Below are 13,788 nucleotides of genomic sequence, written 5' to 3'. Positions count from 1 at the left end.
TAGGTGGCTGCCTCCTGCTGCTCAGTTTTGGGACAGCTCAAGGTGTTGATGGCTTCTTCCTTCTATAGCCCGACAGCTACAACTCTCTGATCCTGGGACTACAGCATGAAGGCACATTTTGTCTCAGTGTTATTGTGACGCCAACTCTAGAAACGACTGAATCTCATACTTAATTTCAACTCCACAACTTGAAAGCGAATTGTGAGGTCACCATCATTAATTCATCCAGTTGGGAAGGAAATCAAAAAATAATGGGGCAGATTTTTTTTTTTTTTTTGCCTAGCCTTCCAATTCTGGCAGTGTCTCTCCAGGAACAATGCTCGTCCAGGGCCCTAGATCATAGGTCTTCAACGTGCCAGAGAACAGCACAGGGGCTATGCCAGTGCTCACAGCCTCTTCTTGAACACAGAATGACTGCAGCAGGCTAAACCACTGCTGTACAGTCCATGCTCTCTTCTCAATACTACCACTGCACATGAGTTACAGAAGCCTTATGTCCCACACAAAATGCTGGAGGAACTCAGCAGGTCAGGCAGCATCTAACGAAATGAAAAAGAAAACAGTTGAAGTTTTCTGCCACGAGATCTCTTCAGGACCTTGACCTGAAACATTAACACTTTATTCCTTTTCATAGGTCTCGCCTGACCTGCTGAGTTCCTCCAGCATTTTATGTGTGGTAACCTGGATTTACAGCATCTGCAGAATCTAAACACAAGAGATTCTGCAGATGTTGGAAATCCAGAGCAACACACAAAAAATGCTGGAGGAACTCAGCAGGTCAGGCAACATCTATGGAAATGAATAAACAGTCGATGTTTTGGGCTGAGACCCTTCTTCAGGACTGGAAAGGAAGGACAAAGATGCCAAAAACTCTGCAGAACTTCTTGTGTTTATGTTTAGTGTTAGGTCCCATGCCACCAGTTTTAGGAACAGTTATTATCCTACAACCCTCAGGCTCCTGAACTGGCCTGGATAACTTCACTCAACACGACTCCACCTACAGACTTACTTTCAAGGACTCTACACGTCATGTTCTCAGTATCTTTTTTATCTGCGCTCTTTGTCTTATTTTATACATTGGTTGGTAGTCAGTCTTTGTTTATGTATAGTTTTTCATAAATTATATTGTATTTCCTTGTTTTCTTGTAAAAGCCTGCAAGAAAATGAATTTCAAAGTAGTGAATAATAACATTTATGTACTTTGATCATAAATTTTACTTTGAGTTTGACCCTTCCGCGCTCAGTGGCCTTCAACACCTGCCAGTGCTCTTTGAGTCAGAGAGTCACAGAACGCTACAGCACTGAAACAGGTCCTATGGCCCATCTAATTCATGTCAAACCACTTAAACTGCTTACTTCCATTAACCTGCACTTGGACCACAGCTCTCCATACCCCTCCCATCCATGTAGCTATCCAAAATTCTCCAAAATGTTGAAATCAAAATCGCATCCACTACTTGCGCTGGCAGCTTGTTCCACACTCTCATTACCCTCTGAGTGAAGAAGTTTCCTCTCACGTTCCCTTTAAATGCATCACCTTTCACACTTAACCACGACCTCTAATTGTAGCCTGCTTGCATTTACCTTATTTATACCCCTGATAATTTAGTATATCTCTATCAAATCTACCCTCAATATTCTACATTCTAGGGGATGAAGTTCTAACCTATTCAAACTTCAATTATAACTCAGGTCCTCCGGACTCGATAATGTTGTTGTAAATTTTCACTGCACTATTTCAATCTTATTTACATCTTTTCTGTAGGTAGGTGACCGAATCTGCACACAATATACCAAATTAGGCCTCACCTACATTTTATACAACATCAACATAACATCCCAACTCCTGTACTCAATATATTGATGTATGAAACAAGGTGCCAAAAGCTTTCTTTATGACCGTATCCTCCTGTGATGACACTTTTCAATGAATTATGGCCCTGTATTCCCAGATCCCTTTACCCTACAGCATTCCTCAGTGCTTACTCTGATTGGTCCTCCAAAAGTTCTATACCTCACACTTGTCTGCATTAAATTCTACCTTCTATTTTTCAGCCCATTTTTCCAGCTGGTCCAGATTCTGTTGCAAGCTTTGATAGTCTTCCTCACTGTCCACTACACCCCAATTTTGGTGTCATCCACAAATTCGCTGATCCATTTAACCACATTATCATCTAGATGGTTGGTATAGATGACAAACAACAATAGATCCAGTACCTATCTCTGCAGCACTCCGCTATTCACTAGTCAGAGAGGCAACCATCTACTACCACTCTTTGGCTTCCTCTGTGAAGCAAATGTCTAATCCAATTTAGTACCTCATCCCGAATGCCAAGCTACTGAACCTTCTTGACCAACCTCCCATGCAGAATCCTGTCAAGGGCATTGCTAAAGTCCACGTAGACAACATCCACTGCCTTACCTTCATCAACTTTCCTGATAACATCCTCGAAAAACTGGTTAGACATGATTTACCACACACAAAGCCAGTCCCTGTCCATCCAAATATTTCTACTGTATATCCAGTCCTTTAGACTACCTTCCAATAACTTTCCCATGATTGATATCAGGCTCACTGGTTTATAATTTCTGGCTTATTCTTAGAGGCTTTCTTGAACAACCAATGAATCCACTATCACTACAGATCACATCTTCTTCGACTTCTATTCTGAGCCATGGAGCCAGACTCAGTGCCAGTGACCTGCTTGCCGCAGCCTCTCCCTGGTATTCCCCACTAACAGTATACACTTATTTTTGAGTGAAACAGCCACAGGGGTACTCTGCACTGGCTGTCCATTCCCTTTCCCTCTCCTGACAGTCACCCAGGTATCTGCCTCCTTCATCTTAAGGGTGACTACCTCCCTGTAGTCTATCACCATCTCATTCTTCCGTATGAGTCACAGGTCATCAAGTTGTAGCTCCAGTTCTTTCACACGGTCTCTAAGGAGCTGCAGCTCGGTGCACTTTGAGCAGATGTAGTTATCAGGGAGACTGGAGGTCTCCCAAAGTCCCCACATCTCACACAAGGAACATAACACTAACTCTGGACCCATTCTCAGTGCACTAGCTGTGTACTAACAGAAAGAAAACTTATTGGAAACTTACTTAGAGCCTATGTCTGTTCTCTTGAGTCATCGTGATATTCACAAGCCTGATAAAAAGGAAAGACAATTTTAAGCAGTGTAAAATTATTATTTGTAAAATCTAAAATCTGAAGTAAAGACAATGAAAATAATTTAAAATCACTTAATTACACAGCAGGAGCTCAATGTACCGTTCTCCGGCTGCTCATATCGTTTGACACTATTCCACTTTTGCAAGGTTTACTTGGTTCAGGCTAGGTGTACAAGCTTCTGAGTCTGTTGCAGGGCTGACTGATACAAGGGCAGCTGACAGGACAGGTAATGGGGCAAAGGATGCTACTGCTGCCCTCCACCACACCAGCACCAGATTTCTGGTGAGAAGAGTATGTAATAATGGTATACTAGCAGCAGATTATCTACTCGAATAATGTTAGCGCTGCGACTGAAGAAACATTTAAGTTTAGTAGCCTCATCAATACCAGAGTGTTGAGAAGGTAAAATTTAGGATTGCTAGAATTTAAGTTGTTGGAAGAGTTTTGGAGCAATCTCCATGAAGGGTAGGTTATAGTGTCTTAATATCTGTTGGGAGATCACAGTGGGTCGAGGTGTGCCTGTGGGAGGAAAGGAATTGGTGCTATTTTAGGTCAAAACCCTACATCAAGGTGTACGCATCAGCACTTTTTCTGCCAGTTATGTTTCCTCCCCTGTACTGGAACATGACCTGAGCTCTGCTCTGCATTCCCTGCTGTTGATCTCCTGACACTATCTGAAACATTGTTTCCAGAATCTTCCCTTACCTTATGAGAATGAAATAATGATAAGTACACTTATTAGCAGTTTTACAAAAGCCTTAGTTACCCAGTCCACCAAAATAGTTAGAGCAGGAGCTTAAAGTGACCCCCACAAGTAGGGCTAATCTGAGGCTAACTCATAATGTTGGGTGAAAAGAATTTTTGCTCTGCGGGCTGATCTGATGCTGAATTGGTTACTTGAAAATGTGAAGTAAACCAATATTCAAAAGTTTGGAGTATGTTCAAACCCCTGTTTCGTATTTTGATATTGCTGTCGTATTACTGGCATTAAGTTTGTGCATTTGTTTTCTTGTGACAGATATAACATATGTTATTAGCAATTTCAGTCCAGGTTAGTCAGGAGAACCTTTCAATTTATTGCAACCTACATTCATATTTAATCAATACTATTCTACTAGCTGAAGGACATAATTGACTTGGTGTATTTAGACTATGTGAAGTACAATTTTACTTACATACATATTCAGACTTGTCAGGTAGCATATCATTAACATGGGCTAGTTTACAATAACCACCTGCATTCACCAGATGTTGTTTTATTAACATTTCTTTTGATACTCATTCTCATTAAAATACTGTATTAAAGTTTGGAAGTCTCTGATCTTATTTCAATGTGCTTCTCTTAGATACAAATAACCACATTTCAAAAATCGATCGGTGCAATGGAAGTTGAGTTTAAAGGGCACGAGTATTCAGTAACTACATTTGGAACTGGTGTGGATATGGTGAATAGCCAGTAGAAATGGAAATATCTTCTAGGAAAATGTAAGCAACAGCTTCCCTGTAATAGCAAAGAGTTGGTTTCAGTACAATGGCAAATAAATTGCTATCTCGATGCAATGAAGCATTGTGGCTGTTAAATTGGTGGTCAGTACTCACTGACCCCTTGCTAATTCATCATTGCTTGGCAAGAGTGGTATGGGTTACTTAAACAAAGTGCAGATTGGATGTAAACTAATTGATTGGTGAGGCACAAACCAATTTCTATTCTGTACCTTCTAGTATTGAGACCAAGGCCAGCTCTACACTTGATGCACCTGCCATCTACTGAAGTTATCTGATGCATTGCCCACAGAGAAATGGCTTATCTAGTCACGCAAATGTGATGTAAGGTAGGAAGTATTCACATGATATGACTAACATGCTTTTCCTTTACCTTTCTCTTGTTTTCAGTACTTAAATTGTGTAGAGAAACCTAAATCCCCAGTGAGAGTAGTCCAGAAAAATTGTTGGGAACAATCAACAGACCTATCATGTCCTAGCGACACTTGATATTCTGATACCTAAATGCCTGAGGCACTTCAAATGCTTCAACCAGTACAGTCTGTCAAATTATGTACATAGAATGGCCTCATATTATGGAGAGAGATTAATGTACTTCTGCAAGACACATGCAACTGTGATCAAATTACATTCTCATTGACAGGCCTCAGATTTTATTTTAGGATTTTGGTACGTCATAAGTAATATTTATGCCTATATATCTAAGAAACTAAGAAAACAAAATGGAGAAAATAAGAAGATGGCACAAGGTAGAGGTCGTGTTTGAATATGTTTAAAGTCTAAACATGCCTGTGGGCAAATCCAGCTATACAGCTAGAACAAATATTGAAGATTTATTTTGACTGTACCAAGATTTATTCTTTTGAAGTCAAGTTGACTTAACATTCCCAAATGTTACATATTATGGATGTCTCTCTTCCTAACACTCACATATATTCATTCTCTACAACACATATCAAATGTGCTGTGATTGCCATGTACACAAAGATAATATAAAGCATGTTCATAAATAAGTTACACATTGAATATCTTTATCTTACACTTTGAACATTGTGACAATTGCAGATATGCAGCTGATAAATTATGATTTCAGACTCACATTTTGCAAATCATAATTATCATATCTAAATATTATTTTGGATTAACCATGTCACATTCAATGTTTCATGTCGGCTACTGTTATATTATGCATTATGGGTGACATACATGAATATATTATGACAGATTTAAATAATGATTGTTGTACATGCATATTGTTGCAGAAGTTCCTCAGGGGAGTGCCGTATGCCTAGGCATCTTTATTGTCAAAGATCTTCTGTTATCATGATGTCAGAATAGGAGATATTTGCTGAGATTCACACAGTGCTCGGATGAATTCTAACCATACAGATAATAGTATAGTTTGGGCCAGATGCAGCAGCTTAGGTAACCTGTAAGTTTCTATTTATATGTGGTGAGCAATGCTCGTGCCCCACAACTGATAGTCAATGGCCTTCTTCAACTGGAAAGTACTAAACTATATCCCCTTGATACCCAATGGCATTACCAATATAGGATGCAGATTAAGGCCTGAAGGCCTTAATGACCATAATGTTAACTGGATGCATATTGTAGTTAGAAGAATGGCCCAAATGATTGTTATTCTGTAGTGACTGCTCATTACCTAAAACCCCAAAGTCTTCCCACCATCAACAGGACACATACTAGGAATCCGACTGGATACTTCCCCTCACCTTGGTGAGTGCAGCACCAATGGCATGCAAGAAGCTATACACCATTAATTTTGATCTGGAACATTTTTGTTCAGTGGCTGGCAAATGGCAGTTTAACAGAAGGAATGGTGAGTTGATATACAGATGCCAAACTACACTCACTGGTCACATTATTAGACACTTATTGTACCTAATAGAGTGGCCACCGAGAGTACTCTTGTGGTCTTCTGTTGCTGTTCAACGTGTTGTGTGTTCAGAGATGCTCTTCTGCACACAACTGTTAAATAACACGTGGTTATTTGAGTTACTGCCAGCTCAAAGTTCAAAGTTCAAAGTAAATTCATTATCAACCTAAATATATGTTAGCATATACTAACCAGAGATTTATTTTCTTGCTGGCATTCACAGTCAGAGACACAATAGTGAAAAACTGAACACATGGATTCTATTGTGTTTCTTGGAGCAATCTGGACATTTTCCTCTTACTGCTCTCATTAACAAGATATTTTGTCCATAGAACTGCCACTCGCTGGATGTTTTATTTTGGCTTTTTGCACCATTCTCTATAAACTCCAGAGATTGTTGTGTGTTAAAATCCCAGGTGATCCACAGTTTCTGTGATACTCAAACCACCCCATCTGGCACCAACAATCACTTCATGCTCAAGGTCACTTAGATCACATTTCTTCCCCATTCTGATGTTTGGCCTGGACAACAACTGAACCTCTTGACCATGCCTACATGCTTTTATGCATTGAGTTGCTGTCACTCGATTGGCTGAACAGGTATTTGCATTAATGAGCAGGTGTACACTAAGTGTATTGATATGATGGTTTTAAATTCTTGTTTGTTGGTGGCATTATGGAAACCAAAGAAAATTTGTCATGCAAGTGTCAGTGAGATGAATTATATGGTATATGTATACATAATTTCACTCTTCCTCCTCCTTGTTCTAATATGCTTCACTATCTCTGGTGCAATAAATTAGGCCTAAGCATCACCATTCTGGAGTCCTTCAAGATAAGTTGATACAGTTGAAACACATAGCATACTTGATGAGATTTCTTGAGGATGTTGCTTTAATAAAAATTACTTTCAGCCATGTCACTTGAATTCCTCACTGGAATCATAATGATGTTTTAGGGGAAGATCCTTTTTCTCTGAGCAGCCATGTTGCAAACCTACTTAGCAGCATGAATAGATTCGGGTGGGTGGATTGTTTTTCTCACTAATGCTCTCTGCACTGTAGTGTATTTTCTATATATTCGGTTTTTGTTTAAAAATTCCAATTCCCAGTATCTGTAGTATTCTGCCCTTAGCATATAATTTACCTGTTTTATTTTCATATGGTATTTTGAATTCTAACAATGAAGAGAATGTATTTGTGTATAAAAGGCCATAGGTTATGCTTGCTCGTTCATTTTATTGGACAGTAAAGAAAATAACAGAAGAAACTGAAAAAAAATTCACAAAGGACACAAATCGAAAAGTTCCCAAAATACCCTGATGCCATTAAATAATTATTGTGAAACACATTGTGAATTTTGATTTAGCAATCAAACACCGAGCGTAACATACTTTAAAAACAGACTTCATAAATGGGCCATGAAGATAAGATATCCAGGTTATATTAAGAAATATTGTACTCATCCACGTCGTCTGTCCACAGAAACCTGATATTCCATCTGCTGGTTCCAAAGTTTTTGAGTTCACAATGCTTTCAAAGGACATTTCTAGGTAATAAGTGTCTTCAAAGGATTACTTTTTAAATAAAGCATTGCAACTAAACAGTCAGTATCAGGCAATGTCAAAATTCCACTCTCCCACTAAGGTCAGTAATAATTAAGAGAATATTTTGTACTTTATCAGTTCTTTGTAAGTTAAAGTCATGTTTCAAATTATTTCATTATATAACTTTTTATTAAAGCTACATTATTAGTTTTCCTAAAATATGTAATCAGTAATAAATAGGCAATGAATTTTGACTGTGAGAATCCTTTCGATGCTGCATTATAAGCCAATCTGTAGGATTTTGTGGGGCTGTTAGAGATTGAGATTCCTACAAGTTTCCTGAATTGTCCAAGAAGCAATTTATTGGTTGACTGTGGATCAAAGTTTAGTATCTGGAGATGCAGAAATTAACTCTTCATTACATATTCTTTAGATATCTGACATTTGATCTAATGGTCATGCCATGGCCAGTAATAGAGGGTAACATATTTAATTGGAGTTTAAAAAGCTGCATGACTCTGTGCAGTGAAAATTCCTTAAGATATTAGTTCTTCTTTCATCTTTTAAGTAGGCAATTGAACACACGGCCAACAAAACTTAAAGATAAGTGGATCAAATTATTGTGGCATAGCACTGTAAAATTATCTACAATCAAATGATTAACAAAAATGAGCAGGATTATGTTCAGGAAAAAATCATATAAATGTTTTATGATAAGTTAGTGGAAGCATCCAATGAGAGTTATCCTTTCCTAAAAAAATTGGTTTTATTTTATGATCAAGCTCATAGGAGAATTTGACTCTCTATTTTATTAATAACCAATGACAGCTACATTTTCCACTAGTAATGTTAAATTATAGATTATTGTATTATGAAGAAATCTTGATGTAGCACTTTCTGCATTATGAATCATAACGGAGGATGTCTTTCTAAGTGATCTTTTTTTTGTATTTTAAGACTCCATTTACTCGGTCATTTGTAACCTAGCCCGGATGGCCACTATCATTGTGTATATAATTTTGAAGTGATACTTAAAGTTTTATGTGATGATAATTCCTAGGAAAAAATAAGGCTATTGTTCTGGACTTAAAAAAGCACAAAATTTGTTACTAGCAGAGGCATAAAAATTCCATTCACAAATCACAATCTTTTTAAAGTATTAATTTGTTTTCAGACATGATAGTTAATTGATGCAAAATAGATTTTGGTTTCACACCTGCTTAATGACAACTCTGTACGTTTCTATGCTATGGTGTAGTGCAATTGTTGTCTCCCAGTTAGAATGAGAAAACTCTCAGCTGGCATCACCTTGCTGGCTTTGACTCATTTTAATTTTATAACGTGAGGGCACAGAGTACTGGTACAACTGTCAACTGTTCACTCCCCAACTAACACACCTCACTTTCCTCCTAGAATCTGTCATCAAATCATCCCACCTTTCCTGTCCCTGTCCACTCAGCACATGCTGGCAATTCTCAGTTCCAGATGAGATTCAAAGTCTTAATCTGGCTACAGTGGTTGAAGAAGAGGTCCAAAACTTATAAACTAAGTACAGTTTCTTCTTAATTATACCATTTTGAAGATAATATTTCTAGTTCTTGTAGCAAGATAATTCTAGCTTTATTTTTTAGATTAACTTAAATAACTTTATGAGAAGTTTATGCAATTCAGTTTAATTACTTGAGAAGTCTTTATGAGTTGGTTAGGAATTTATCCTTGATTGCTGATACTAAACATGCAGTATGGTAGTGTCCATGTTTTGTATTCCACTTTTGCAAGTCAGTCCTTCAGACTTCAGTGGAACTGAAGCACACTGTGCAGCCAATGGTTACTATATTAAGAGCTTAGCACTAGCCATCAGGGACAGATTTGATACCTGCTCCTTCATGCTGTTTTGAAGCTGAAGGCAGCACATTACTTTCACAAAGTACACTGCAGATGCTGTGGTCAAATCAACATGTACAAACAAGCTGGATGAACTCAGCAGGTTGGGCAGCCTCCGTTGAAATGAGCAGTCAACGTTTCAGTCCTGACGAAGGGTCTTGGCCCGAAACGTTGTCTGCTCATTTCAACGGATGCTGCCTGACCTGCTGAGTTCATCCAGTTTGTTTGTACATTACTTTCACCTTTTGCTACTTCCAGAAATAGGAGAGGAAATAGTAATGCTGCCCAAAGCTTTGCTGAGATGGTGGCTCCTATATAATTTGGCAGGTTGAGCTAGGATTATTTTCATTTGGGTTATCAGGTGCAGATAAATATTGCACCTCACTTCATATGCTACAACAGCATTATCAGCAGAGTCAGCTGACAAGCTTGGACAATAAATGGGGCTGTGCATACTCAAAAGTTAGGGGAGAATTTAAAAGCTCAGGTTAGAAACATTATTATTTTGTTATTTTCAGACTGGGAAGTTCAAACAAAGTTATATCTTCATTTGAAGGCTTTAGTATGGAAACCACATTTTAAGCTTTGTAAACACTAAAATAGAATTCACAATCTAAGGTCATAATATCCATTTCTGCATCTTCTGCCAGTGTTCTACTGATGAATCAGAATGTAATAAACAAAACTCAAATATTATACAAGGCCATAGTTTTGGACATTAATGAATTAGAGACTCCTCTCACACAGACATTAATGGCTGAATTGCCTGTTCTATGTTCTGAGCTTAGATATTGTTAATAACTAGATCCAGGAACCAAAAATAGTTTACTCTTATAGTCACTCCAGAAGGAAAACAATAAAAGTTAGCCAAAGAGAAACTATTATTAAGTCTGGTGGGCTGGGGTGCAACTCTATTGGATATGTTTTGGATAGTAAGTTCATGAACTTCTTAAAAATAGTTTCAGAAAGTAGTAATTTGAGTGAAATATTTTCATTATTACTTTCTATTGGGACTGTGAAGCAAGAATTTGCCTTTAGCACCAGTGCAAAACTGTACCCCCACACATCCTGTAATATGCTTTCCAATGGAGACAGAAAAGACTGCAAATGCTACATTCTGGAGTGAGAAACTGCTGAAGCAGCTGAGTAGCTCAAGCAGGATTTGTGGTAGCAAAGAGGTAGTTAATGTTACGCGGCTTGTTGACTACCTCTCTGCCTCCACAGATGCTGCTTGACTTAGTGGATTCCTCCAGCTGTTTGGTTGATGCAATGTATATTCCTCTGGATATTCTGTTCAATTGGTTTCTTTAGAGCCATGTATGAAAGGATTAAAACTGTTATTGTTTTGCTTTCAGAAGAGCAACAACCCAAAGAGTGTCAAATTAAAGAGGTATTGCTTTGTGTCATTATGAACATTCTTGTCTTAAGTTATTCCTGTATGGGTTTTCTTCATATTTTCCATCTCTGGCTTTTTCTATTACTTGAGAAAACGTTCAGTGAAGATGTCAGATTCTTGCTCTATTCTTCTGCTGGCTGAACGTTGCTTCTTTCAGATTCCAACTAAACATCATCGAGATCCTCTGGCTGTGGTAGGAAAGTACTTTAGAATTAATAAATGTGATAAGCATATTTCAGATCTTTTCTAATGACTGAAATCCAACATAACTCTAAAATCTCTGCTCTTCAAACAAAAAAAATCTCTTCCATCATGTTAACTTCAGTGGCTAATTGCCAAAAATAAAAAGAATCATTTCTATCATGTTAACTTCAATGCCACATTATCTTGCATTAAATATTATGGCATAATTTTTGCAATGTTTTTGTCTTTTATCATATTTTTATCTTTAAACAGAAACCATAATAATTTTGTTGGTTTGAAGAAAATAACACCATGCAACATATTAAACAGATCAATTATCAAAGGTGAAATAAAACTGGATGCCAGTGATTTGAAATTAAATAGGGCTAACATTGGATGTGGTTAGAATCAGAAAACAGCTAGAATACTGAGAATTCTGTCACTTCAGCTTGGATGGCATGGGAACAGGGATGCCTAAAGTGAAATGGACATCTTTAACGAGAGAGAAGAAAATTGCCCGTGGTTCCTGATTGCGATGCAGTCACCCTAACTGTAAATGAATATAAGTCAGGTGAAGACAGCTTTGAATTTGATTGCTCACAATTTGCGAAGAGTAGCTATCAGTACTCTATATAGATAATGGGCACTTGCGCATGATACAGGAGAGCCAAGAGCAGCTGTAAGCACTGGTAGGAAAAGAGAAAATTGGTGCACACCCCCTGGCTGACACCACCCCATCATTTGCATATCATGAAAGTGTTTTAGTTGGAATAAATCACAAATAAATTGAAACAGTGAGTATAAAAATTTCATCTCTTTGCAAGCAGCAGTATGTGCTATGCAATGCTAATCAAAATCCACACCTTGTTCACCCTTGCTTTTTCCTCATAAGGAAGTTTATTCATTGACTTGTACCCACTACCAAATTTCTCTCAGAATATGAACAGTTTTAGATAGAAAGACATCCAGCAACCATTTTAACAGGAACAATCAATTAAGTTAACAAAGAAACAATAAATCAATCAATCAGTTAATTTCATGCATCTTTATGAAAAATCTGAGTTAATTTAAACACCCATAACCATGGTAATTCCAGAGAGACAGGTTTCATACCTATATGACTTACTATTGTAGCATTTTATATAAAGAACACCAGATAACAAGAAATTACTAATAAGTGCCATCAACCAAGCCCTTACGCTTGCCCTGTCGTTCAATATGATCGTGATCGATCTATACTGGCCTTGGCTTCTCTTCTGTGCCTCTTCCCTATAACCCTCCATTCATTAATCTTTCAAATATTTATCTATTTCATCTTTAAATATGTCTAATAATCTGGTCTCCAACACCATCTATGGCCGAGAATTCCAGAGATTCACTAGCCTTGAAGAGAAGAAATAATTACGCAACTCAGTTTTAAATAACGGGCCACTTATTTTTCAGTAATGGCTCCTTGTTCATGTGACTCTTCCACAACAGAAAAGATTTTAGCATCCATCCCACAAAGTCCACTCAGAATCTTTCATGAAGCTCATTTAGGAACTTCTATGCTTTAAAACGATCAACCCTCATCCTTTCAAACTCAATACACAGACCCAAACTCTCTAGCCCCTCTTGAAAGGACAGATTGTTGTTAACCTTTCATTGGAATTTATTCCTAAATGCATTTGATTAGATTTGTAATTACTATTTTGCTAGTATTAGATTAGATATTTTCCCTGTAGTTTATACTTGCTATAGTTTTATACAATCACCTGTTTGTCAATACAGTAACTGTTTAGTGAATTTTCAGTAATAGTAGTTCAGTTAGTTCTGTATTTTTCCACAAGTTCCCCTATAGCCCGTCTCAAGCCACTGAACCTGATTATTCTATAGGCTACTTCCTAGCAATGGAATGTTTTTTATCTATGTAGTTCAAATTAGCTTTTACTACAAGATAACCAAGCTTTTCTGTCCTTTTTCTTTCTTTGTTCATTCTTTGTTCTCTCCCTTCATTACAGTAGAGTGAGCTGGTTACTGTTATTTCTTTGTTAGGAAGAAATGGCTATAAACACAAGATTTATGCCTTATTCTTGACTTCCGATGAACTTCTGAATCATAGCATCTCCATCCAAGTATGTAATCATATCTAACACCCAACGAGATAGAGTGCAAGCAATTTGGTATGGTAACACAATGCTGCAGAGTACGGGTGATCTGGTTAA

General features: G+C 37.6%; 1 protein-coding gene and 1 long non-coding RNA gene across 13 annotated transcripts in view; one reads left to right on the top strand and one right to left on the bottom strand.

Moving 5' to 3' along the window:
• The window catches only part of LOC140726751 (uncharacterized), a 178,135-nt gene that overhangs the window by 43,626 nt on the left and 120,721 nt on the right, over positions 1–13,788 (top strand). For 8 of the 11 annotated variants that reach the window (XR_012098715.1, XR_012098717.1, XR_012098718.1 and 5 more), the window contains exon 2: positions 4,898–5,007. The exons of 1 other annotated variant lie outside the window; for it this stretch is intronic. This is a non-coding gene — a long non-coding RNA (uncharacterized lncRNA). Of the gene's footprint in view, positions 1–4,521; positions 4,661–4,897; positions 5,008–11,360; positions 11,396–13,788 lie in introns of all 11 variants that reach the window. 2 more of the 11 variants (XR_012098712.1, XR_012098711.1) reach the window with 2 other exon arrangements.
• LOC140726749 (PC3-like endoprotease variant B) overlaps positions 888–13,788 on the bottom strand; it is a 753,656-nt gene continuing 740,755 nt past the window's right edge. Inside the window, exons 20-21 of one of the 2 annotated variants that reach the window (XM_073043531.1) lie at positions 3,106–3,151; positions 888–1,153 (exon numbers count right to left, since the gene is read on the bottom strand). In XM_073043531.1, coding sequence (XP_072899632.1) covers positions 3,113–3,151 — 39 coding nt within the window. In that variant the 3' untranslated portion in view covers positions 888–1,153; positions 3,106–3,112. Of the gene's footprint in view, positions 1,154–3,105; positions 3,152–11,446; positions 11,590–13,788 lie in introns of those variants that run through there. The other variant, XM_073043532.1, reaches the window with a different exon arrangement.

Source organism: Hemitrygon akajei, chromosome 4, assembly GCF_048418815.1.
Source record: "Hemitrygon akajei chromosome 4, sHemAka1.3, whole genome shotgun sequence".
NCBI classification, from domain to species: Eukaryota; Metazoa; Chordata; class Chondrichthyes; order Myliobatiformes; family Dasyatidae; genus Hemitrygon; species Hemitrygon akajei.
This window is presented reverse-complemented; position numbering and strand designations above follow the sequence as displayed.